Here is a 27,385-nt window from a genome sequence, read left to right on the forward strand (position 1 = left end):
CTTACAGGATATGATATGTCTACATTTATTAGGCGGTATAGTAGATATCTAAATGAAAAAGCAGTTTCATACAGACAAGTTGCATTTGATTTCACAAAAGTGAAAAGAGGGTGAGTTAAACTTTTTTTTCTTGCTATATAGTGGATTTGAATATTTTAAAATATAAACCATATAAATTATTAGATTATGAATTATCTAGAATTTCAGGCCAGTTTTAAAAGACTGAACTTCATTTTTCTTTGTAGAAATACATCAGATACTTTTTGCACTAGGTTTTTTAAAGCTCTTTTTAATTTAATAGCAGCTTTATTGAGTTCACACACCATAAAAGTTACCCTTTTAACGTATAAAGTGGTTTTTAGGACATTTACAGAGTTATGTAACATCACTACTATCAAATCTTACAACTTTTCATCACTCCAGAAAGAATCCCCAAACTCGTTAACAGTTACTTCCCATTTTCCTCATCATCTAAACCCTGGCAACCGCAAATCTACTTTCTGTCTCTATGGGTATACCTATTCTGGATATTTCATATAAATGGAATCAAATAATATGTGATCTATTGTGTCTTGCTTTTTTCGCTTAGCATAATGTATTCAAGTTGTAGTATCCTTGTTGTAGCATGTATTAATATTTTATTTTTATAGCTGAATAATATTCTCTTGTATGGATTATACTATATTTTGTTTATCAGCTGATGGACATTTGAGTGGTTTCTGCTGTTCGGCTATTAGGAGTAGTGCTGCCGTGAGCATTAGTGTACAAGTTTTGTGTGGATTCTTTTCAGTTCTCAGGGGTAGGTACATAGGAGTGGAATTGCTGGGTCATGTGGTAACTCTCTTGTTTAGCTTCTTGAGGAACTACCAAACCATTTTTGGCATCGTGTCTAAGGAAACATTGCTTAATCTAAGGTCATACAAATTTACTCCTAAATTTTTTCTAAGAGTTTTGTAATTTTAGCTCTTAACATTTAGGTTTTGAATTAATTTTTGTATATGGTATGGGGTGTGGGTCCAGATTCGTTCTTTTGTATGTGGATATCTGGTTGTCCCAGCACCATTTATTTCAAAGTCTTATTTCCTAATTGAATGGTCTGGCGTCCTTGTTGAAAATGAATTGATCATAAATGTAAACATTTATTTCTATTCTCTGAATTCTGTTCTGTTGGCTCTATGTCTGTCCTCATACTAGTACCACACGGTATCGATTACTGTTGCTTTGTAGTAAGTTTTGAAATTGAGAATGTGAGCTTTCTAGCTCTGTTATTTTTTTAAGACTGTTTTGGCTATTTTAGGTCCCTTGCATGTATTTCCATATGAATTTTAGGATCAGCTCATCAGTTTCTTCAGAAAAGACAGCTAAGATTTTGAGGAATTGCATTAAATCTGTAGATCATTTCGGGAGAGTTTTGCAATCTTAACACATTATTTCTAGTCCATAAACATGGGATGTCTTTCTGTTTGTCACTTTTTCTTTCAGTGCTGTTTTGTATTTAAAGTTCTTTTTAACAATGGCTTCAGAAGATGAATTTGTTTTTTGCTGTGCCCTAAATAATAGTCTCCTTGGCACATGAACTAATCACACAAATGATATAATCAGTGCTTTTATACCTGATAGCACCTGGTATATGGATTTTTCTTAGGATATATGATGAGACTTCAGGAAAAAGTCACTAAAGACATTCTAAAGGGGCACTGATGACCCTTGTGGCTGTGAAATCCTGCCCTGTGGGGAATCTGGCTTCTGCAGAAATATTCTGGTGAATGCCTAAGTTTCCCTGCTGCTCAAAGATCCTAAAGATGTAAGCAATTAATATTTCTTTAAATTGTTCTCTTTAAATGTTAAATCACTACAATGAAATGGACAATATAATATAAATGTAGACGTAGCCTCTTAGTTATTAAAAAAATTTTAAAGATGAATTTAAATGTTCCATGTCCACTCTTCCAAATTAATCAGGAGGTGATTAGCTTGGAATTTACCAAAATTAAATTTCACAGATTTCGTTACATATATTTAGGTACTTGAAGAAGGTTATAGTTGAGGAGTTCATATTGGAAGTCTGATTCTTAACCCCAATATCCTGTCAAATAAACCATTTTCCAGTTGAGCTTATATTATACTTCACTGTTAAATATATTCAGTAAAACTGACCTTCAGGATATTTTTAGATTTCAGATTAATAGATTTCAAAAATGGTAACCTTTTTATTTCCTTTTTATTTATTTTATAATAGTTTAAGGTATACAGTACGGAGGTTAGCCATTAATTTATGAAATAATCTCCCTGATTACTGTAGTACTTATCTGGCACTATACATAGCCATTACAGTAATATTGACTATATTTCTGTTTCTTTTTTTTTCTAATCTGAAGGGTTGGTTTTGAGGTTGAGGAGAATTGCTACATTTCTGTATTTAATAGAGCAAATTTTCATTATTTGAGAACAGCCCTTGATTATGCACAATATAATTAGTATTGATTTAAAAGAAATTACTCTCAGTTAATGCTAAGGAAAAAGAAAGTAAATCAAAGCTTTAAGGAGCCATAATTGAGTGCAACCAAGAAAAAGCACAAAATTGACATTATATAAACATAGATATATATATATATCTATGTGTATGTGTAGCACATTGTATAAGTAAAAAAGAAAAAATATAGGATGTAAGGTTTAAGTTGAGGGCATGACAGCAATTAAAATTTATTATATCATGGCAAAAATCTCAGTTGACGATTTTAGTTTGAGAGGACTCGTGTAGCAAATAGTAAAGTATTATTTATTAGGGTAATAATTTTTTATGCTTACAAAAGTAATGAACTTTTTAAAAGTTTAGGCAGCTTGTAGGAAATAGTAACATTTTGGTATATCTAATCTTTTTTCTATGTGTAAATAGAAATGAATGTATGGAGGTACATAGAAAATTACATAAGTTTATATTTAATATTTATATTACATTAATATGGTACAATATTTAATAATATATAGTTATTCACAAATAAAGTGGACAGTTTGGTGATAGGCAGAGGGGAAAGGGGTTTGCAGGGCCGGGAGAATGGGGTGAAGGGTTAAAGAAGGGTTAAATTAGTAGTTGATGGGTGGTCATGGGCAAGGGGAGCATGACATAGGGAATGCTGTTAACATTAATACGTTGGCTAAGTGGAGGATCAGGGGAGGGAGGGAGCAATAGGAGGGATTGTTTTATGAACTATATAGATGTCTAACCAATGTACTGTATACTTGAAAATAATTAAAATGAATAATTTTTAAAAAGATAAAAAATAGTATATAATTATCTAATATAGTTATTGATATTATATAATATTTAATATTTAGACATTATTTTAAGACTGCTTTTCTCCGCTACTATATATTTTAGACATTTTCAATGTCTGTACACATAAATCTATCTACTTTTTGAATGACTATAGAATTATGTTCTAGATGTATATTTAACTTATTTTTTATCTTATAAAGGAATGCATTGACTATCCTTTTACATTCTTAAGTGAAGTTTCTTGTAGAATAAATTCTTAAAATTGATGTCAAGAATATATATACACATTGAACATTTTAATGGAAAACACCAAATTGTCTTTTATAAAAATTGTACCACATTATTGACTTAAATACAGTAATAAATACCTCTTTTACTGTTTTTTTCCATTCTCATGAAATTGATCTTATTAGGTGTTCATTTCATACTGGTTGTTTGAATAACGCAATAAATGGTGATGTTGAGCCTCTTTCAATGTCCTTTGCCCACTTCTCTGTTGAGTTTTTAAATTCTTTTCTGATGTGTTGAATAGCGTTAAGAGCTCACAGGCTGTTTAGTCAGGTCAATCTGGATTTGAATTCTAGCTTCACTCCAGTTAGATGAGGGACTTTAATAAGATATTTCAGTCAACTTTCTGGCTTTTTAAAAAACTTGTTTTGAAGTAATTTCACTTCCAGAAATCCCGTGAGAAAAATATAGATAATTCCTTTACAGTTTACTCAGATTTACCAGTTTTTAACATTTTGTCACATTTGCCTAATCTTTGTATACTTGTGTGTGTACTTTTTTTCCTGAACCATTTGAGAGGGGATTACATTACTAATGCTTTCTTATAGTTTATACCCTTAATACTTCTGTGCATACTTCTTAAAACTAGGATCTTTTATTACATGTCCATCAGCTTACTATTTTTACATTTGTGGCACACAAACTGATACTATTTGTACAGGACAGTGGGTTAAATGGAAGACTACTTGAGGCCAGAGGGTTAGGGATGAATATGTTGGCACACATACAGCCCATTTGCACCATAGTAGTATGCTGTGGTGCAGTTGGGAAGCCATGAATAGCACTTATCTATTAAGATTATTGTGAAAATTAAATGAAATATATGTAATACTTAGCACATGGCAAAAATAAATAAGCTTTGTGTGTTGGGAAAATAAATTATCACAGTTACAAATATTTTTGCCTGTTTCTTAAACATTATTAAAAGTTTAAAATATTTTATGATCAAAATTATTTTTATAGTTTTTTTCCTTTAAGCAAAGTCAGAGTGGGCTTTTTCTACACCAGAATGATTAATTACCCATTAATGATTTCATTGGATATATTTATGGATTCAGCATTTTATATTTAAATTTTTGATTCATTAGGAACATATCTTGGTATAAAAATAGTGAGGCGGAGACCAACTGTAATTTTTAATAAAAATATAGACTATTCAAAAATCAAAATTAATCATTACGCAGTTAAATTACTTTTTACTTTCATGTATAAGTGACCCTTGAACAACATGGGTTTGAACTGTGCAGGTCCACTTAAATGTGGGGTGCTTTTTTTTTTTTTCCAGTGAATATGCAGTTGGCCTTTCTATATCCCTGGTTTTGAATCCAAGGAGTCTTTATATTAAAAGCATTTCTCTTAAGTATGATTTATTTTAATGGCCAGATTAGAATGACTTGGTAAAATTGTCCTTTATTTTATTTATAATAAAATAATTTTGGTTATTAGGATTGTTGTGAGAATTAAATGAAATGTTTACAAGCCATTGCTGTTTGAGTAATGAATAAAATGCCTTAAATAAAGCAGTGCTCACCAAGACTTGAGGTCAACAGCTGATGTTAGTTAGGCAAATTTTTTTTTTCACTTGTAATTAAAAAAAAAATCTGTAAAATTGTCCTTTACACAGGAGTGATTTGAGGATCAGATGATTCTATCATCTGAAAAGTATACTATAAACCTGGCGGTATAATGTAAGCTTTGATTTTTGTGTGTCATGTTTTACATCTTTTCTTTCTTTTGTCCTGTCCTTGTTCGTTCGTTCCTTCCTTCCTTCCTTCCTTCCTTCCTTCCTTCCTTCCTTCCTTCCTTCCTTCCTTCCTTCCTTCCTTCCCCTCCCCTCCCCTCCCCTCCCCTTCCCTCCCCTCCCTCCACCTCATTTTAAATGAGCACTTTGATGTTAGACATACAATTTCCTGTCTTTTTTTTTTTATATGATATGCTTGAGGTTTCAGGTTCAATAATGGCTTAAAAATATGTGACGTTTCATAGCAACTTGTTCTCTGTTTATATAGAGAACAAGGTGACAGTTCAAAATGTAGATTTAATAACAAACTCAGTTTTTTTTTTTTTTTTTTTTTTTAAAAAAACAGGGCTGATGGAGTTATGAGGACAATGAACACAGAAAAACTTCTAAAAACTGTACCAATTATTCAGAATCAAATGGATGCCCTTCTTGATTTTAATGTAAGTTGATTGCACAAATACTTTTATACTTTAACATTTTAAAAATTATATTCTTATAATTGATCAGAGTTTTTATTTTCAGGTTTTTATAGGCTCTTGAATAGTATGGTATCATTTCAGTATGCAGTGGGGCTTGGTTCCAGGAGCCCCAGCGGATACCAAAATTTATGGATGCTCAGTCCTTATGTAAAATGACATATACATAATATTTGCATACAACTTATGCACGTCTCTCATATTCCTTAAATCATCTCTAGATTACTTGATTACTTATAATAACTAACACAATGAAGATACTATGTAGCTAGTTTTTATAGTATATTGTTTAGGGAATAATGGCATGAAAAGAAGTCTATACATGTTCATTCAGGACAGATGCATCTGTTTTAGGCCTAACTACATAGTATACGTCAGCAACAATGTATTTTCCATCCTTGATTGTTTGAGTCCTCGGATACAAAACCAGTGGATACGGAGACTGTACAAGCTAAAAAATGTGATGGGAAAGTGAAGGAATCTATCTGAAAATCTACTTTCTTTCCATAATGGCTTTTAGATTTTAAAAATGTCTGAAGATTTTCTGTAGGAATAGCCAACTTAATATTTCTATAGCAGTGGTCCCCAACCTTTTTAGCAGCAAGAACTGGTGCTTCTATAAGAATCTAGTGCCTGATGATCTGAGGTGGAGCTGAGGCAGTGAATCAACTAGTGCTGGGGAGTGGCTGCAAATATAGATGAAACTTTTGCTGGCTCACTAGCTGCTCACCTCCTGTTGTACAGCCTCGTTCCTAACAGGCCACAGAGCAGTACTGGTCCACGGCCTTGGGGCAGGGAACCCTGTTCTGTAGGGTTAATGTCTAAAAAAGAATTTGGTGGTTCAAAGGACATAAACATTTAGATTTTTAAAATATTGCTGATTTGTATTTCAGAGGGGTTGAGCCAATTGCTCCTCAGCAGGTAATCTGTTTTCTTTATCCTTAGCACTGAATAATAATACCTTGGTTTTGATTATTTTGATACCTTCTGGTGTAGTGCTCAAGAATTGGATATTGCAGTAATTTAATTTGATTATTGTATCTTAATTTACTTGGTAAGTGAAATTGAGGTTCTTTTCACGTGTTATTTGTATTTTTTATTTTTATGAATTGTCCATCATTTGCTTTATTATTAGGATTCTTTCTTTATGATGGAAATCAGCTCTCTTGGTATTCTGCAAATATTTACCAGTTTTTTGTTGACTGTTCAACTTTGTACTTAGTCTTTTCTTTTCCTAGCAACAAGTTCATTTTCATGTATTAGATATTCGTGTTATCTATAAAAGCTAATTAGACTTATCCTTTTGGTTCATTCCTTGAGATAAAACTAAAGTTATTTCTAGTATTCTTGATAGACAAATAAGTGCAATGTTTCGTTATAGCATAATTCAATAATAAAAGTAATTATTGATTGTTCCTGTGTAAGGTACTGTACTAGGCTCTATGCACTCAGTATACCATTTAATTCTTCAGTCATCAAATGAGGTAAAAATATTATCATCCTAACCATTTTGAAAGTGAGTTTATTTGTAATATTAAGAAAAGGTATATGTATGTTTAAAAAACTTATCTTCTAGCTTAGTGCCTTGGTGATTATAATAGCCATTTAATACTTTTTTTATTTAAAAATATTCAGCAACTCTTTCATGACTGAAACTGAACTTCCACTTGGAAATGGGCTTTATTTTTTACAATTAGAAATTTTCAATGTTGAAATGAAGTTATAACTAAAAGACTTTTGAGATATAGCCTAGGAATTTCAAGAGTTAAGGGTACCTTTATTCTCAGTGACTTATTTCAAAACTAAATTGAATGTCATAGATCATAGGATGTTTGTTTGCTTCAGTCTTTACCATAAATCAGAACTCTAAATTTTTGCTCTATTTGGCTGTAACTGATTGTAAGAAATAAATATTTTTTCTCTAATATACCTAAATATTCAAATTCACTGTATTTTAATTTGAAGAAAGTCACTATCATTTAAAACATTAGATTTGCTAATATTTTTTTTTCTGATTTTTCCTCAGGTTAGTAGTAATGAACTTACAAATGGGGTAATAAATGCTGCCTTCATGCTTTTGTTCAAAGATGCCATTAGACTGTTTGCAGCATACAATGAAGGAATTATTAACCTGTTGGGTAAATATTATTGTAGCTTAATGACATTCTTTTTCTATTATCGTATGGATTAATAATAGTATTGTCTGAGTTGTTACTTAAAGCTACCTAAAAATTTATTGAGCTATGTTCATTTTTTGTTACAATTTATTTGGAGAAAAGAATTTTATACCAGTAACACATACTAGATGATTAAATACATATATTTATAACTAGAACATTTAACTAAATGAACTTCATTATATATATATGTGTGTTTTCTTATATCAGTTTTACAATTTTTAAAAACAGAAAAATCTCTTAAAATTTAAGTTGAAATTTTTCTGTTCTAGAAAAATCTTTTTATGATTTACTCCAGAATGAACTTTAACTGTAAAATCGATATTTTTCCTAAACTTAATTTAAAAATTGATAATTATTTTCAATACATTAAACATTTATTTTTAAGGCTGAGGCATTTTAGGAATGTATTGTGCTTTATTTTTGAGACATTTTGGGAATGTGTGATAGTTTGTGTTTTAGGTATTATAGTTGACCCTCAACACAGGTTCGAATTACATGGTTCCATTTATATGCATATGATTTTTCAATAAATACAGTAAATATTTTCCTTATGATTTTCTCAATAACAGTTTCTTTTCTCTAGCTTACTTTATTGCAAGAATACACTATATAATAAATATAACATACAAAATATGTGTTAATTATGTTTTCGCTATGGCTTCTGATCGACGGTAGGCATAGTATTTAAGTTTTGAGAGAGTTAAAAGTTATACACAGATTTTTGATTGTGCACAGGTGCCCTTAATCCCCATGTTGTTCAGGGGTCAGCTCTATATGGAGTGCAGTTAATTTTGCCTAGAAATGCTCACTTTTTTCAGTGGGATCTGTATGGAGTAGATGAGTAGCAGTTTGCAATGAGTGCCAAAGTGCAAGTGTCATATATCAATTGTGTTTACTCCAATGTGCTCATTCTACCCCCACTCCTTTTTATTTCTTATAGAATTTCTTTTAATTTGCTTTTCTTTGGCTGGGGTCAAACAAACTTATTCAGGAATGCTTTAATCCTTGGAGATAGGGAAATTGGGCTTATTTTTTTTACAATTGAAAAATGGAGAGTTTTCTACAAAAATTTGGAAGGCATAGTCTTCTAGTCTATGCTTATTACAAATGAAACTCTTTAGTGCTGTTTATATATTAAGTTTAAATGAGCTTTCCAAGCCATCTTCATTAATATATTATTCACTTCTTTAGAAATGTAAGTTAGTGCTATTTTAAATTGAGTAAGGGTAATATGTATTAACGTTCAAATACAAATTTAGAGAATTCTGAGGGAAGGAATATTGTAGAACAATCTGATAATAAAAGTAAAGTCAATATAATAGCATCTCTATTTTACTTTGCTTTAAATAAGCTAATTTAACACTGATTTTTTTTTTATAGGGTGTGTTCCCTGAGACACGTATATGATCTCTTTGGAGCTGTAACTTAATTATTTTCTTTTTTGAGTTATATTTTGATGTGAGTAAAAGTATTTTTGCATCTACTTTTGGCAGAAAAATATTTTGATATGAAAAAGAACCAGTGCAAAGAAGGTCTTGACATCTATAAGAAGTTCCTGACCAGGATGACAAGAATCTCAGAGTTTCTCAAAGTTGCAGAGGTAAACTATCTTTAAGTGACTATGTCTCTTAACCTGCTGTTTTAAGTGTGGATATTAAAGAAATCAGTCATTCTCTAAATGAAACATCTTAAATATAATGGGGTATATAGTCAATCATATCAATAAGCTGTGTCAAATTCTGTTATAGCATGAATATTATATAGTAGTAAATAAAATATATTCTGTATATTTAATTCACTATTAAATATTGAAAGGTAATTTATTTTTAAATCTTTCCTTATAAAATTAGATAGGTGGCCCACAATGGTTTAGAATTAGCCATGTACAGTAGAAGATTTATTCTGTTAAATATGGCAGAGATTATTCAATGTTAATGGTAGTCTCTTTCCTCCATTGAGACTTGCAGCTGGAGGTATGTTATTCAGAATGTTTTGTTTTCCCACAGAAGTGAATTTAGTGTATTGTTTATCATTGATTACGAAAACCATGAGTATAAGTTAGAGGATAATCTAATTTTGCAAATCTGTTTAAGAAGTAATTTTCTGAAATTGTCACATAAGGCATTTGTGTTAATGCTTGCAGGTATTATCTTGTTTACACAGATGTGTAGGTCTTAAAGTAGTTTTGTTTTCTCTTTACCCATCACCACCAGAGATGTCTTGCTAGGATAATTCTGGAAGATGACTAGGCTATAATCGATCAGTTATATCAAAGTAGTTAATCTGGAGCTAGCAAGTTGGTGATTCTAGCTCTTACTATAGTGATATTTTATTCTGTGGCAGATGAATAGAACAGGATGATGAGACCTTTGAAGAAAATAGCTTTGATTAGTTAATCAGCTATTTCCTAAAGCCTACTGGAATTGAATTTAAAGTATCTCTCGAGGCAAATCAATGTTTGTTTTTTCTTTTCATTTCTTTAAGTCAGTCACAATTAAAACCAGAAGAAAATAAGGTTTATGCTATGATTTCAGTAAATTCTTTAAATAAGTTTTAATTTGTTGACTTTTCTCTTTGGCCTCTTATGTTCTTTGTATATGATAGTTACAGTTTGTGACTTAAATTTTAAGCCCTCGATTACCTCCAGACCTGCTGGTCTTAACTCAGAATAGACCATCTGTTGCATATGATCTGAGAAATAAGAAGACTCCCTGCCCTAAAATATCCTTTCACGAATCTGTCTTAGGGATTGCAGTTTCATTATGAGATAGGTCTTAGTTATTGGAGTAAAGGCATGAATAATCTTTTCAAATGTGTTTGAAGAGAACACATAATTAGTAAGATCTCAGTTTGAATTACTTTATCAAATTTTCTACTGATATCGTTTTGGGACTGGCTGTTGAAAGATTGAGAAACGGAAGATGGAATGATTAGAAAATGAAACATAGCCACAGGGAGGGAAAACAGTTTTTTAACGCTGGTACTAGAATAGTAAGTAGGAATGGTTTTATCTTTTATGCTGGAAATTGTCTTGTGCCTGATGATCGTGAAAGTGTATTTGAGATTGCTTTGTGGAGACAGTTTATGATCTGGTTAGATGTCCCTTTGCATTTGTATTAAACCTGGCCTACCTGAGTGAACATAGTTTTTAAAAATTGTTATCTATGGCGATTGCCTGGGAAAGCATACTTTATGGAGAAAGGCAAAGTGATTGTTATTGGGTTTGTTCTTTAACTTCTTTTTATGTCCCAGGGAACTTGTTCATTAGTGGGCAGTCTTTCTCATCCTTGCCATAGTGTTTTTTTCATATGACAACTAGAAGTGATGGATTTTTTTAGATTGTGACATGGCATAGGTGCTTAGAAGATATGGAGATGGTAACTTGATAGTCTTGTTAAATTTTCAACTCTAGTTTCCTGCCTGTTAAAACTTTTAGAGCTATCGAATAACATCTAAGCTCTTGGAAAACATTGAATGACATCTTTGGAGATTATTCTTTTGATTTTTAAAGAAGTTGATCTAAACTGTTATTCACAGTACTAGTAAAAATGTCATTTTTCTAACTTTTATTTATAAAACATCTTTATTATAATTTTATCTATTAAATACAATGCTGCTTCTTCTTACAGCAAGTTGGAATTGACAGAGGTGATATACCAGACCTTTCACAGGTAAGTGTATTGTTATAGTGTCAACATTGTCTGCTACGTATTGCTAGGTGTGAAGGGCACAAGATGAATAATAATATGTAGCCCCAGCTGTCAAGATCAGTGTAATTTTTCTTGACAGATTTTTAACATTTTGATGTATTACTGATGATTGTTCTAACATGATCATATAGAATGATTTACTCACCTCTTGTAATGGTAGAGCTAGCCACTGCTATACTGTAACTTTAGTTTATTCTTTTTACTTTTTTCCATCATCATCATTTAAAAAAAGAACTGAACTGAACATTTGTACTATATTATTAGTAGAGAATTATTTTACACAGGACTTATTTTTCCCTTTTTAAACCTTCTGTTTTGATTGGCTCAGGTAGGAGTATTAAATATGGATAAATCTCAAAATATGATATTAGAATAAACAAGCAGGCTTTGTTCATCTCTTTGAGTCCTGGCTGTACCACTACACTAGCGAACCCTGTGATTTGGGGAAGATACTTTCTATGATTCAGTTTTATCATCTGTAAAATGGATAAATTACAGTATTTATCTCATAATGTAGCTGCAGCAATTAACTGAGTTGGTACCTAAAAGACACAGTATTAAGCACTTAATATTGGCTATTATATTGTTTTTATCATCCTCATCTTCAAAAAAATATCTTGGAAAGAAACTTTAAACCTGCATGTATTTTTCTGACTTTTTCTGTTTTTTTGTTTACTGAGTATTAAGAATGAAAGTACCTGGCATAAACTATCCTTATAACACATTGCTTCTCACCTTAATAGTTGACATCTCTTACCTTATTTTAAATTGTTCAGGGACATCTTTTAAATAATGGGTTTTTTTGTGTTTCTCTATACTCAATTGTTCTGATTCATCCCTTTTATCTCCATACCAAGAGTGTGCCATAGATCTTGTTGTGGGTTATATGTAAGTGAAACATTCTGCATTTGAGGTAAATTGACCTCATTAAGACCCAGTACATTTTTCTGGGCTAAATGTGAGAAAATTCACTGCTGTAACAATATGTAGTATACACTGATTTGGCAGTGTCAGATCCCCCCATTTGTCATGTCACCTTCATCTGTCTTTTATTTCAAAAACATCAGCTTCAGGCTACAGTGTCATGTGGCTGTACTTTACTCATGGTATTGCAGTTGGGTAGTGTTGGCCAGCCATTTATATTTCAGGGAAAATGGTGGTTATACTCAAGAGTTGAAATTTGAGATTTTTTTTACAAGAACTTTTAAAATGTTAACTGTTAACATCAAAATTCTCATCATCTCTGACAATAGCTCTTGAGATAGTGCTTTGCCTGTGGACTCAGCAAACATTTTGTTGGATGAAAGAAATTGTTCAAGTCATAATTGTTAAAGAAATTAACTAGTATTGCCTCTTCCAACTGTTCTTAGATCCCTGTAACTCAGAAACTTTCTATCCCAAATCCTAAAGAATATTTGGGATAATTAAATGCCACTGATGGATTTGTTTCGTTTAAAGGTAATGAATAATTCCTCCTCAGATCTCTGAAAAGGTGTCCCTTTAAAAATAATTAACTCTTCATATTAAGTTGAAATTTGACATATAACCTGAGAGTTTAAAAGCTAGTCTTTCTTTTTAAAAAAAAAACTGAGATAAATATCTTATTTCAGTGAGGTTTGACAACTATAAACATTTATGTAGTCAGCATACCATTCAAGATATAAATCATTCTATCTCCCCAATTCTTATGTCTCCTTCCAGTTACTTCTAGTTCCCTACAAATCACTATTTTGATTTCTAATAGAATGATTTTATCATATTTTAAAATTGATATAAATGGAGTCATTCAAGTATTCTTGTATTTGACATCTTTTGCTCATCATAGTATTTTGAGATCTGTCCATGTTGTTGGATGTACCATTAATTCATTCTTCTTTATTGCTGCATAGTATTTTATTGTGTAAATTTACCACAGTTTTTGTTTATCCATTTTTCCAGATGATAGACTTTTGGATTATTTGCAGTTTTTTACTATTACAAATAAAGCTACTTAAAACATTATTGAACAAATCTTTTCTTGTGGAGACACACTTTTATGTCTCTTGGGTAAATAATTAGAAATGGAATTGGGTAATTGAGGTAGGTGTATATTTAACTTTATAAAAAACATCCAGACCCTTTTTCAAGGTCAATATACTCCCACCAGCATTGTATGAGACTTACAGTGGCTCCATAGCTTCACTAACACTTGATATTTCTAGTCTGTTTAACTCTAGCCATTCTAGTTGGTAAGAAGTTGTTATGTCATTGTATTTAATTTTCATTTTCTTGATGTTAGTCTTCAGTTTCATTTATCAATAATTAATAATGTTTGGACATTTTCAATTACTCAGGAGGTAATAAGTACCAGGAATATGCTCAACAGTATGTCTTGCTTTTAGGAATATGTTTCTATTTAAAATTCAAATAAGTTAAAAATTTTTAAAAATTAACTACTTGCAAGATTCTTTTAATGGATCACGTTGACATAGTCTTAGTTTTCACGTTTTGATTATGTTATAGCCCTTATTAGTTCATACTTATTTAATAAAAATAATAGTGTCATTCTTGGGTAGCTAAAACTCCGCTGATAATTAGTTCATGAGGAATATACCTATTTATTTTTGTTGCTCTCCTATGTCAGATGATACTTGATGTATTTTGCCCAATGGCTTCATTATCATAAAAGTCTTAATATTTATACAATTTCAGGCCCCCAGCAGTCTACTTGATGCTTTGGAACAACATTTAGCTTCCTTGGAAGGAAAGAAAATCAAAGATTCTACAGCTGCAAGCAGGTACATCAGTCTTTTCAGGGCAAACAATAGGAGTATCGTTTCTGAGAGAGATGTTTCTGAATCCAGCTCAAGTTCCCAGTCACTTCTCTTTATCTTGATTTAACCATTTATAAAACGTATTTAATGATAATGTCAACCTCATTGAGTTGCTGTCAAGGATTGAGTGGGTTAATACATGTAAATTCTTGGAATAGTTACTAATTTTTAATAAATGTTAGCATCTGTAAGGTGATGACAAGGACTACTTGGTTTAGAATTGTGTTCATAGTGTGAATATTTCTCTTACAAATGACAGTGTATTGATTCCTATAGTTTTTAATAATTATAAGATGCCTTTTGACAAATTTGATTAACTCTCACAATAGCCCTGTAAAGTATGCTTTAGTAACTGGGCATCCAACCTAGGATGTCCGACATCAAATTTCATTATTCTTCTCTAATGCAGTTTCACAGAGTTGATTATTTACATATTATGTTTTAATCAGTCCATTAGGCTTTGACCTGATTTCCAAGAGTAAGACCAATTAACCTAGCAAATTAAAAGTAACACAGACCATCTCATGTCACTCTTATAACATGATTTTTGTGTTGGGTAGTGACTTAAATAATTGTCATGTTTTCTTAAGATTTTCTTTTAACAGTATGTAGAAAAAATTTGAAGTATAATGAGAACCTTCCTTTTTAGACACATTATTTATTACTTGTACTTATGTTTTGGTGTTCATGTAGTTCTGTCAAAACCCAGGCTAAAAATTAGCAGAGTTATTTTCTTTGAGAATCTCAGTATTTTCTACCCATCAGGATTTTCTTGGGAGTATGTGAGCTCTTTCCTAATTGCATAGGTACCCTCTCCTGGAGCATTGTCTCTCACCTTTATTGTGAACCCTTTCCAAAATCTTAACATTTATTTAAAAAGCAGTGATTGTGTTTGTAAATCATCTAATTGCTAATAATCTTCTAAGTCAGGGGTCCCCAACTCCCAGTCCCCAGACTGCTGATTGGCCGGGCACCAGACTGACCAAGTGGCCTGTTAAGAATCAGGCTGCACAGGAGGTGAGCTAAGGGCAAGCGAAGTTTCATCTGTTTTTGCAGCCGTACCCCAACGCTATATCACCTGCTCAGCTCCACCTTAGATCATCAGGCATTAGATTCTCATAGGAGCACCAGTCCCTGGTGCCAGAAAGGTTGAGGACTACTGCCCTAAGTCACTGGGTAGAGTATTTCAGATGAAGTACTGATTTTGACTTCATAAGTTAAGTTCTTAATTATAGTGCTTGTTTATACCAATGTTTCCAGACCATTTCATAACCAGGGTCTAAGGTGAAATGTTTGGCAAAAAGCCAAATTACCTTTGTGCAATTATTATTCTAGGGCGACTACACTTTCCAATGCAGTCTCTTCCCTGGCAAGTACTGGCCTGTCTCTTACCAAAGTGGATGAAAGGGAAAAGCAGGCAGCATTAGAGGAAGAACAGGCACGTTTAAAAGCTTTAAAGGTAGGTGTGTGCATTCTCTTTATTTGGTAAAACAAGTACAGGTTTTCATAAAGTAATTAGAACCTCTATAGAGACTAACAGTATTTACTGTATAGTTATCCAAAAAGTGTGAAACTCAGCATGTAGTCTAATTTTTCACCCCAATGTTGAATGACTGATAGAGAACACTTTTGTGCTATTAAAACAAAATTAGAAAATGCATTTTATTAGAGGCCATACAAACAAATTTGGTTTATGGATTCCTTATGGTAGTTACCTTTCTCAACAGGAACAGCGCCTAAAAGAACTTGCGAAGAAACCTCATACCTCTTTAACAACTGCAGCCTCTCCTGTGTCTGCCTCAGCAGTGGGTATAATGACTGCATCAGCCATTGATATGTTTTCTACTCCTAGTTCTTCTAACAGGTACGTGGAGAACTTAAAGATTCTCTTGTAATTAAAGATTTCTAATAGAAATTTTGCAGCACTTTTTAAGTTTAGTTTGATCTATCATTTGTAATCATAAATTCAAACAAAAGAGCTGGTGATAAATGGTGGTAGAGGTATAACTAAATATTAAATGATAAGAGTTTGTGTCTTGCATATTGAAGAAATGTGAGATGGCTAAATTACAAATTTATACTAATCGAAGTGGGTTATCTGGGCAAACATTTCATTACATAAAAATTAGTTATAATTAAACACATTTATGAAGTGTCTTATCTTTTAGGACCCCTTACAACTCTTGGAGATATATTCATACACACACACACACACGTGTATATATATACATATGTATGTGTGTGGATATATAGATATAATGGTCATGATATGTATTTCAGAATATCCTTCATGACTATTCCCTAGTGCTAAACTCAATAATCTGGAACACAGTAGAACACAGTAAGAGTTTAGTTGCTTGCCAGATTTCTGTGGTATTGAAGCCTACCAGACCAACTTCAATAATCTTGTTGCTTAACTTAAGTTACTGAACATTGGAATTGTAACATTTCAAGGTAAATTTGGATAATTGGCTTTTTCAAATCTGTCCTATATTTTGCCTCACAGTTTAAAGTAGAATTTTGGAAGTCAGATTCTGGTTTGGATCCTGGCTCTGTTATGTCTTAATCTTTTCTATTTTATTTTATTTTATTTTTTACTGACACTCAGTTTCCAAATAAAGTAATATATGGTATAGGTCAGAGGTTTAGTCTTTAGCAAGCATCAGAATCACCTGGAGGGTTAATTAAACCATGGATTTCTGAGCCCCACCTCTAGTTTCTGATTCAGTAAGTGTGGGGTGAGGACCAAGAATTTTCATTTCCAACAGACTCCCAGATGACTAGTATAGGATTTCACATAGTGCTTATTAGCACATGATAAATATGCTATAGTGATGGAGATTTTTGTTTGCTTTTTTTAGACTTTGTTATTGCTGTTTGTTAACTTATCCTTAAAAGGTCTTCCCTTCCACCAACTGACTCTTATCACATCACAGTTCACTATTACTTTTACTGAACTATTACGTGCTCCCTAAAGTCTTAATAGATGTTTATTGAATTTAGTTATGTATGTTTCTTTTAGCTTTATTTTTTGTTTGTTTTGTTTTTGTATGCCATTTTCCTTAATCCCAATGAAATAGTATTTAACCTATTAAATGTCAAGTTTTCCACTTGGGGATCTTGAAAAGAAGTTCATTTTAGGAACATAAATTAAGAAGAATGTTGAATGTTTGAGATGAAACAAATATTAGATAAAGAACTAATTTGAATTGATTAGATTTTTATTTCACTTAATACACTCAAAAGTTTTCACCTTTTTAATAGTAATTGTGGACAGATCTTGCAGCCTATTATAAATGTGTATTGCATATTCTGTATTTTCCTCCAAAGCACTAAAAGCATTTGTATTTTATTTACCTACCTATAAAACTTTTATATCTAAGAGACATGTCTTCAAAACTTTGTTTTTGATTAAATGTAAGTTAAAAGTGATATGTGCTGTGGTACACATAATGCTTCAATTCATGGAAACTCTGGGTTTTTTTTTTTTGAGGTGTTATTCCTTAATCATGTAAAAGTCTTACTGGTAAGAAAGAAATCATTTAAGTAGTGTCCTCCTGGAGTTGTGTAATGGGGTGGCTCTGTGATAAATTTATACCATACGCATTGTACAATTTTTTCCCCTGTATTATTATGTTTGGACTGTAAAGCAGTAGTGGTGAGGTTAACGGGTATTTTACTTTTAGGGGTATTGGTATTGCAAATGTAGTTCTTTATTTTATTATTATTATTATTATTATTGTTATTTTTGCAATTGTAGTTCTTTAAAACTAAGAAGACAAATTTCCTTAAAAAAATTAAAATTGCCATAATGTTTCATATTTCAGAATCATGTTTTTTAGGTTCTTTTCAGTAAAGAGGTAAGTATTTTACTGGGGAAGTTCTTGATCTTTTCCAGAAGGAGTATTATTTTTGAATCCTATGTAAACTTAAGATACGGACTTGAATAGTTTTCCAGGCCTCCTTTGAATATGCTGTTATATGAGGAATATGTAACTGTTACATTGCTGAAACTGTTCTTCTTTTGAGATTTATATTATTGGAGCTTTCTCTTTTTAATGTTTTTATTTACTGGGGTGAGAAAGGGGAGTGGCTAATGTAGCAAAATGTACCTAATAAATAAATAAATAAATAATCTTTTCAAAACATCTTCCTAGCACATCAAAGCTACCAAATGATCTGCTTGATTTACAACAGCCAACTTTTCACCCATCTGTACTTCCAATGTCAACTGCTTCTCAGGTAGCAAATACATGGGGAGGTAAGCATTAATGAATTCTGCTTTATATGTTGTATAGGCATCTCCCCTCCCGATTCTGTGGTATTTTACTTATTTCTACAGTTTTTGGTTATACTTGGTACATGAGAACTTGAAAAATATTAGAATAGCAATGAAGTCATTTTGCTCTTTGAAAACATTTTCATTTATTTTATAAATAAAATTTTGGAATTCATATTCAGTCGAATTATGAAATGAGATTTAATGAATATGAAGAAGAGGACCAAATGTATGTTTGAGTATGAATGCATTCATTTAATGTTGAATTATTTCTGTCCAGTCATCAGAAAATGCATAATGGGTATTTTCCTTTCGGGATAGAAAAATAATTACTTGTAAGGGAAAAAACTCATACTGTGTAGTAAGTATGTGATAAAGTTTCAGTAAAACTCAGACAGTATTACTAGGCAATGAACTATGTTCTGACCAGGAATGTCATGACAAACTTATGCTATTTATATTTAAAACGTTGCTTTAATTCCGACCTATAAGAGTTTGATATTCAAAAAATTTTCCCGTATTACCAACAGGAGTGTTTGGTGTCCTTGAGTAGTTCTTTAATCTTGAAGTGCCCATATCATGACTCTGACTGTGGCATCTTTGAAGCCAAAGTCATTGTCAATTTTTAAGCAGTTTTGCTTAGTCATTTAGTATGTTTTCAAATTATTTCCTCTGGTTGTTTTTGGTGCTTGTGTTTGTTTGTATATATGTAAGTATTATTTTACAAACACTTAAAAATTATTTAGGATGGAAAGAAGATATTCTGAGAAAGGACACTGTCTAGAGAACTATCTGGCAAGCAACCTTAAAATTTAAAACACATAAAACCTGATTCAATTGGTTTACCTCTCAGAGCAAAGATTAATTAATTATTTTAGTGAGTTTTTATGGTATATGAATTAGACTTTTTTTGTCTTTAATGATTTGAGTTTTAAGAACTTTAGTTATTTTTTATAGTTATTTCTTAAGGCTCTATTTTGTATAATAGAATGTAATCTCTGCGAAGGAAGGATGTGTTTAGTGCTGTATGCCCAGTGACTGATAAATAATACGTACTTTGTAAAATACTTGTTGAATGAGTGGATGTTTCCTTTGCTTTTCTCTTTTTCTATACTGGTTATTTCTGGTTCATGGTAGGGAAGATAATAGGATTAGTGAAGCTAAAACACTAGATTTTTAGATGAATTTTGTGAGCCATAACTTAATTAACTAATTTACTTTGAAGGCAAGTTTAATTTAGCTAAATTTAAGATTTGAGAGTAATTCCTAAAAATGATAAGCTGGTTTAAAGTCCGTAAATTTTTTAAATTATTTATCTGGATTACTTGTAGACAACTAATTAAGATAGAGAGACATTTCTTAATATCCTAATGGTAAGTCCTAGTTTTAGGATTTTTAACTTGCCAAAACTTACACGCTTATTATAAATTGCTTTAGAAAAGGTTAGTAGAATTAACATGACCATTTAAGCGTTACAGCTTTCTTTCTTTTTTGTTTGAAAGTAATTTTTCTAAATTAAGGCTGAAAAGTTGTCTTTCCAGATAGATGCAATTTTTTACAGAAGCCTTAATGAGAACTAATACAACATTTAAAAAAAAAAGTGAACCTGAAATTGTTTTTTCTAAACTCCATGTACAATTAATTCTAACAATGACAAATTAAAGTTTCTGCTTGAAATTATTGAGCTCATGTATGAAGGCAGACAATTTTAAGTAATTTCAGCCTGTAAGACTTGTTGTATGTCCTGTTATAAGAAATAGTCTATAGCAGTCTGTGTGTGAATAAAATACAATACATTTACTTATGTTTTATTTTTCTATTTTTTGGTTATTTTGCTTTATGTACTATTTCTATCAAAAATTTCCCCACATTTTAACATTAGGCTTGTTCTGTACAAGTGAGACTGTTAAAAGTATTGAAAATATAAATCAAGTACAGTGAGAACATAAGCAGTAGCAATTGACTTGTTTTTCCAAAAGCCTATCATTACATATGAGGACAGAATGGTGATCTTTACTATGAACTCCTCAAGTTAAGAATAATTAAATCTTGTTTTGACTTTCATATAAAGATATTTGGCTTCTGAGTTGGTGAATTTCAGAGCTTTGACTTTTGCATATCAGATAGCCGAAGAGTATTTTAAGCTAAGAACTTCAATTACTTCCTAATTTAGTCAGTGTATTATTCATTTCCATGATACTCAGGTTAAGATTTTTTACATTAGTTTTAAAATTAAAGTTATACTGAGGTAAGTAAGTAAATAAATCTTATATATAAAAAACTTTGCTTATAGCGAAAACATTTTAAGCAGGTTTTTTTTTTTTTTTTTTGAAATTAACCATTTACCTGAACATTTGAAATATGTAACATTTTACGTCATGCTGCTTTGATAACATGGCAAAACAAAAATATGACTTAGTGATTCTAAAATCTTATTCTGCGTTTCCCTTCTTTCATCTGCTAAGAATGGGTGTTAATAACAGATTTGATATTTAATTATCTTAAGCATCACAGAGACAATGTATATTCCTAATCACAGATAGGCAGTGATACAGAGCTAAAAGGAAGTAAGACTTACATGTTTAAATGAAAAGGATTTACGATTCCATCTAAAAATGAACTCGAAAGAGAGAGAATGCAAGCTTTCCTGTTCCTCTCATTGTGTTATTAATAAGCCTTTGATGTTTCGAGAAATGGTCTGGAGTCTAAACAAACAGTTGGTGTTGAATACTAATATCTGAGAAAATTAAAGTTTTCATCACTTTGAAAACTTTGAGTTATAGCAAATCTAAAAATATACTATATTGTCAACTCAGTTCACCGTTACATGTTTTAAACAAGATTTCAAAATGTAATTCAGACAAAAAAGAATGATCTATTTTGAAGCTTAATTTGTTTTATTCTCAGCTAGCATGAAACAACATTTTATGGGAAAGAAAAAATCCAGTTTTTTTGTATGTAGAAAGTATTTAGGCTCTCAAGACTATGATATGACTAGACTGGTTCTATTTTAATCTTTTTTTTTTTAATTATTTTTCTGTGACTCTAGTGTAACAAAATTAAACTTAGAAACGAATAACGATAAAAATAATGGAAAACCATTTTTTAAAAGTTTAAGGAATTTAGCGGAGAGTTGCCAGTCTAATGTAAAAGTTTAAATTGGAATAGTGGGAGCATTTTTTTTGTTTTAATGATTTTATTGTTTATAACATAGTGTCCATTAGGACATTAATACCATCTAGATTGCTTGTAGTGTTTTGTCAAGTAAATTAAGACCTGTTTTTTTTTTTAATTGACCTAAATTCAGATGCACATGTTTCTGCATATTCTTCTCTAGAATGTTTTATATAATAGGAAATGATTGATATTAATGTGCTTAGGTAAGATAGTATCAATTAGTAGAACAGCAGATAACTAATGATGTGTTTGTTCTCATAAACCAATGGATTTGTTATAGAAATGTTTTCTTTTTTCGCATGTCTTCTCTCATGACTTCTTTTGCATGGAAAACTAGAGAGATATTCTGTATTGCTTGCTTGTCTATCAAAGTATAATGTACTTTAAAAGCACATACCACTATTGAACATTTAAAAATAGTACTTTCAAACAGACTGACCAACTCTAAACATAATACACCTTCTTTCTTATATAAGAAGGAGTTAGATTTGCCACCATCACATTTTTATTTTAATGTAAAAAAATTCAGCATATCTATTTTCTACTTTTTATTTCTGATTCTTTTCCCCCACTGTTTCATTTATTGAGGAGTGGAGGGGTGGGAAATATGTTAAAACATGATCTATAGGAGTTGAACTAGTATACCAGTGAATTTTGATGAGCTTGTAGGACTTTATTTTTGGGTGTGGATTGATGTTGCATAGTAATGCTTAATTCCTAGAAAAGACCTTAAATGATACAAAAATTAAAAATTAAAAAAATATTATATTTAAGCCAATACCTCAATATTTAATATATATGTATGTATATTTTTTAAAACATTTGTAGGGTTTGTGGGACACTTGCCTTGAATTTATTGACATAAAGGAAAGTATGCCTATATTGTAGTGAATGAGCTGGTCTTTAGGCCTTTGCTGCCTTCTTACTGTTTCATCATATAGTCTTAGAGTAAAACGCAGTGCTTAATAATGTAAAGATAACACAGTATTTTTCAGTGAGGGTCACAAACTAAACTAGAATAGACAATAACAGATTGTTGGTTGAAACTACAGGAATGTCTTCTCATTTTTTATTGTGTTACAAGAAAAAAAAGTACGATACTATATTTTTGCTACTCTATTAAGTTTGGCTGAATGGATTTCAATCATTAGAATGACAATTATCTTGAATTGAGGTATAGATACAGTAAATTAATGTTTCTAAAACCACTTTAGGTGTAGAATTTGATAATAGTATATATATATATACACACTCACATATATGCACACGTGTGTGTGTGTGTGTGTGTGTGTAATTATATAGTAACATTCTAGTAGGAAACAGTACTGTTATTTCTTCAGTGAATCAGTTAAAGCCTAAATGATTTGGCTTTAAAACTCTTAGCTTGGCCTTCAAAGCTGTTCACAGTCTACCAAATGGCCAGTTTTTTGCCTCTTAAATTTTCTAAAATCTCTTTCCCCATCATTATACCTTTCTTCACCTTCATTTTTTTATTTCCTACCTTTGAAACCTATACAAGAGTTATCTATACTATATATTAGAAACAGCCTTTTCCCCTCAATTCCGTTGTATTTTCTGAAATTTTACTTACACCACATACATGTCAATTGCTTATATCAATTATTTAAGTAAACATAACTATGCCATGAAAAGCCAATACATTCTCAGTTAGGGCAGAGAATGCAGTTCAAGGTTGGTGGCTTTTTTACAGAAGCATTTTGGTTGTTATTCTCTTTTTCACCTTCCTATTGTTGGCTTCCTAAAGTTGAAGAATAGATCTACCCTTAGTATGCTACTGTTAATAGACATAAATGTTTTTGGTTTTTTTTGTTTGTTTGTTTGTTTTGAGAATTAATTTAAAGTACATTGAATGTAGTTCTTCCATCTTGGTGATTAGGTATTTGGCATTTAAGATTAATAAACAGTAATATAACTACTACTTTTCACTTTGCATCTTTCAACTAATCACAATACTAATTAATTTACTTCCTTTCTTCATTTTGCTGTAATGAACTTGGACTACACAGATCCTTTCTCTGCTACTGTAGATGCTGTTGATGATGCCATTTCAAGCTTAAATCCTTTCCTCACAAAAAGTAGTGGTGATGTTCACCTTCCTATTTCTTCAGATGTATCTACTTTTACTACTAGGACACCTACTCATGAAATGTTTGTTGGTAAAGTACCATTTAATCTTTCTTTCCAATTATGTTTATACCGCTTAAGTGTTTTTTACATATCCATTAGTTAATTTTTAAAGCACTGCAATAATTACTTTGGATTCTAATATTACATTTGAAAATAAACTAAATAGCAATAATGTAGTGAGATTTTTAAATTGACACTAATATCCCTAATTTTATTTAATGCAAGTTTTGAGGGAAAAAATTTCCTTTCAAGTTGGACTTTTTTAGCATTTCGTTGTGTATCGTATTATGTTGCAGTACTCAAACTGTATAGCGTCACATGCTGTATCCAGTTTATTATTAGTTCAGAGAGTTGGTTATTAGGTGAGTTGGTTAAACCTGTATACATGTTTACGTGTGCTTGTATTTTTCCCTCAGTACTTGGAAGAGAGGATGGTTATGTTAGTAGCTATGCTATCTTAATGGTTTTTTTTTTTTCCTTTTTGAACTGTGAATAGTACAATTTTAGATTTTCTAAAAATGGTACATACCTTCTGTTCCCGTCTTAAGGGGGTCTCACTTCATTGTTAGCCTAGAGATAAAAATAGAGAATGAAAAGCAACTTGACTGTGAATAGCCTTTAATTGCAGTATAAAAATACATAAAGAGGCAAAATTTCACATCATAGTTATACAAGGAAGAGTAAATACACACACACACACACACACACACACACACTGAACCAAAATATTTTTGAATCCTGCTATGAAGATGCTCAGCCTCCCTTAAAAGATGGTGAAACTGCTTGAATTTGATTTAAAGAAATGGCTCAGGATGATGCAAATTTAAATCTTTGATTGAAGTGGCATACAGAAAGTCATCTATGTACCCTAAATATAGTTCCTTTGGCCACATTCTGGAATATTGTTAGATTTATCAGAGAGAGGGAGGAAGGGAGGTGACTAGAAAGCAGTAGTTGTAGATTTGAGAACATTCCAAGGCAGATGCTGTAGTTTCATATAACCATTATAATAGCTCCAAAGTGTTGTTATTGATTGCATTAATTCCTTCATGACATTGTACTATATTAAGATATTATATAAAAAGTGGTTGAAACTAAATTTGACATTTTGTTACTCTTTGGAAAATTTGTCAAATGGAGTACAACGTATGGTAATGAGGGGTTACTAGAGTTAAGTTTTTATTTTTTATATTTTACAAGTTTATATTTTCTTTATATTTACCTATTATGAACTAGTATATGTTTAGTAAATATGGCTGCTTGTGTCTTTTTAAATCATTTTTCTTACTTTGGAAATATGAAACAGATATGTCACTACTTTGGCGTTGTATGTTATTTCCATTTTTTAAGTCAAAGAAGTGGCATGAGCTTCAGGCTGTCACATCTCTATCACAGAAGAGGGACAGAATGGAGGGCAGTAACCTTAAGCTAAAGGTCATAGCTATTTCACATTCAAAGAGAGGCAGAATAAAAAAAATATGAAAGCCATTGTGAAAGAGTTACTTAATTATTATTTTGGGTTTCAAGTAAAGTCTGTAACAAGAGGGATATACTAGAAATTTCACTTTCCTAATGTTTTTTAAGTTAAGGCTTATGGGTTGGGGCAAGAGGAAGACCAGAAAGCAAAGCAGATTAGTAAAGTTGATGACCATTATACCCCAAGATGAGTAAGTGCATTTGAAAATCAAAATCATAGAATTGATGGTATAGAGTTTGCAAAGACCTCTAGAGAATGGTTGGTTTAGCTCTCAACTCTCCTAATGGTAAGAGAATATTATTACCATTTTATGGATGGATCACCTGAGTCTCAGAGAAGTTAAATACACCAAGATGACCCAGCTATTGGGAGCAGAGCCTGAAGCAGGAGACCTGCAGCTTTGCGCTGCAGTGCTCTTGCCCTTATGGAAATACAAACGTTCATTTAAATTTTTATATTCTTTTTCTAAGAATAAATAGTACAAATGAAAGTATAAAGCATACTAGTTATCATTAGAAGAAAAAAACATTATTGAATACTCATTGTTTTTTAATGAAAATACATGCAGAAGGGGAAATTGAAAATCACTGATGTCAGCCATTAGGCAGCATTAGTCTAGAATAAGGGTCAGCAAACTTAAAAGGTCAGATTGTAAATATTTTTGGCTTGTGAGCCAAACAATCTCTGTTGCAGCCACTCAGCTTTGACAATGTAGCATAAAAGTAGTCATAGAAAATATATAAACATATGAGTTTGACTCTGTTCCAAAACTTTATTTACAAAGACATGCAGCTGTAGTTTGCCAATGCCTGTCCTAGAAGAGGCTTTTTAGTAAGAAGCCTTTCAAGCCAAGTTAAGTGTTTCTGAGAAGTAAGGTTGTATAATAAAAATTCTAACAGTTTCTTGCTCAGGGTAAGAGCGTGAAAGGACTACACAAGGTGTGCCATTCCCACAGCTGCACTGTTTAATTAGCCACTGACCACATATTGTCTTTTAAACTTTAATTAATTAAAATTAAATGTTAAATAAAATTTTACTTCCTCTTTTATACTAGCCACCTTTTCATTGCCCAGTGGCACATGTAAGTAATGGCTACCATATTGTACAGTGCAAACTTACCAAACATTTATGTTATTAGACAGTTCTCTTGGCTAGTGTTACTCTAGAACAGTGGTCAGCAAACTTTTCGCGTAAAGAGCCAAATAATAACTATTTCAGTCAATACAGGACACACAAAATATTTATTGTATATTCTTTCCTTTTGTTTTGTTTCCTTTCCTGTCCTTGCATTTTTTTAATAACAACCATTTAAAAATGTAAAAACCATGTAACAGTAGGCTGCAGCCTGTAGTATGCCAACCCCTGCTCTGTAGGATCATGAATGACCCAGAAAAATTAGAGAATAGCCATGTAGATATCCTCCAGGCCTTCTGTAGGAGGACATTGATATGATTACGTGATGTTCAGTGTACTGGGTAGCTGGTTCTCATTAAAGGTAAAAGAACACTGAATTTTAAGTCATGGGGAATGGGTTGTGGTCTCAGCTATGCCATGTCTGTGACCTTGTGTAGGCTGCTTCCTCATATGTAAAAGAAAACATTAGAAGATAGGGTAGTATTAACTAAAAAGCCAACTTTATCATATATACATATTTTTCATCTAAAGAGATGCAGTGTTGGTGGTTTTTATAAATTTGTTGTGAATATATTTTAAATATAGTATTTATAACGAAACCTTCAGTGTCTTTTTTTAGTAATTTGTAATTTGAAGAACACCAAGTGCTTGGACTCTTTTGGTTTTTTGTTTGTTTGTTTTTAAT

The 27,385-nt window shown here is 31.5% G+C and overlaps 1 protein-coding gene across 32 annotated transcripts in view; it reads left to right on the forward strand.

Annotated features, from left to right (window-relative positions):
• The window catches only part of PICALM (phosphatidylinositol binding clathrin assembly protein), a 91,303-nt gene that overhangs the window by 34,764 nt on the left and 29,154 nt on the right, over nucleotides 1-27,385 (forward strand). For 15 of the 32 annotated variants that reach the window (XM_016160294.2, XM_016160295.2, XM_016160298.2 and 12 more), the window contains exons 4-13: nucleotides 8-110; nucleotides 5,653-5,746; nucleotides 7,809-7,920; nucleotides 9,456-9,562; nucleotides 11,592-11,633; nucleotides 14,364-14,449; nucleotides 15,821-15,944; nucleotides 16,213-16,349; nucleotides 18,643-18,746; nucleotides 23,969-24,118. In XM_016160294.2, the coding sequence (XP_016015780.1) occupies nucleotides 8-110; nucleotides 5,653-5,746; nucleotides 7,809-7,920; nucleotides 9,456-9,562; nucleotides 11,592-11,633; nucleotides 14,364-14,449; nucleotides 15,821-15,944; nucleotides 16,213-16,349; nucleotides 18,643-18,746; nucleotides 23,969-24,118 (1,059 nt within the window). The remainder of the gene's footprint in view (nucleotides 1-7; nucleotides 111-5,652; nucleotides 5,747-7,808; nucleotides 7,921-9,455; nucleotides 9,563-11,591; nucleotides 11,634-14,363; nucleotides 14,450-15,820; nucleotides 15,945-16,212; nucleotides 16,350-18,642; nucleotides 18,747-23,968; nucleotides 24,119-27,385) is intronic. The other 17 variants (XM_016160315.2, XM_016160316.2, XM_036221193.1 and 14 more) reach the window with 2 other exon arrangements.

The sequence above is a fragment of the Rousettus aegyptiacus genome, unplaced genomic scaffold (genome assembly GCF_014176215.1).
Source record: "Rousettus aegyptiacus isolate mRouAeg1 unplaced genomic scaffold, mRouAeg1.p scaffold_m13_p_5, whole genome shotgun sequence".
In the NCBI taxonomy this organism is placed as follows: Eukaryota; Metazoa; Chordata; class Mammalia; order Chiroptera; family Pteropodidae; genus Rousettus; species Rousettus aegyptiacus.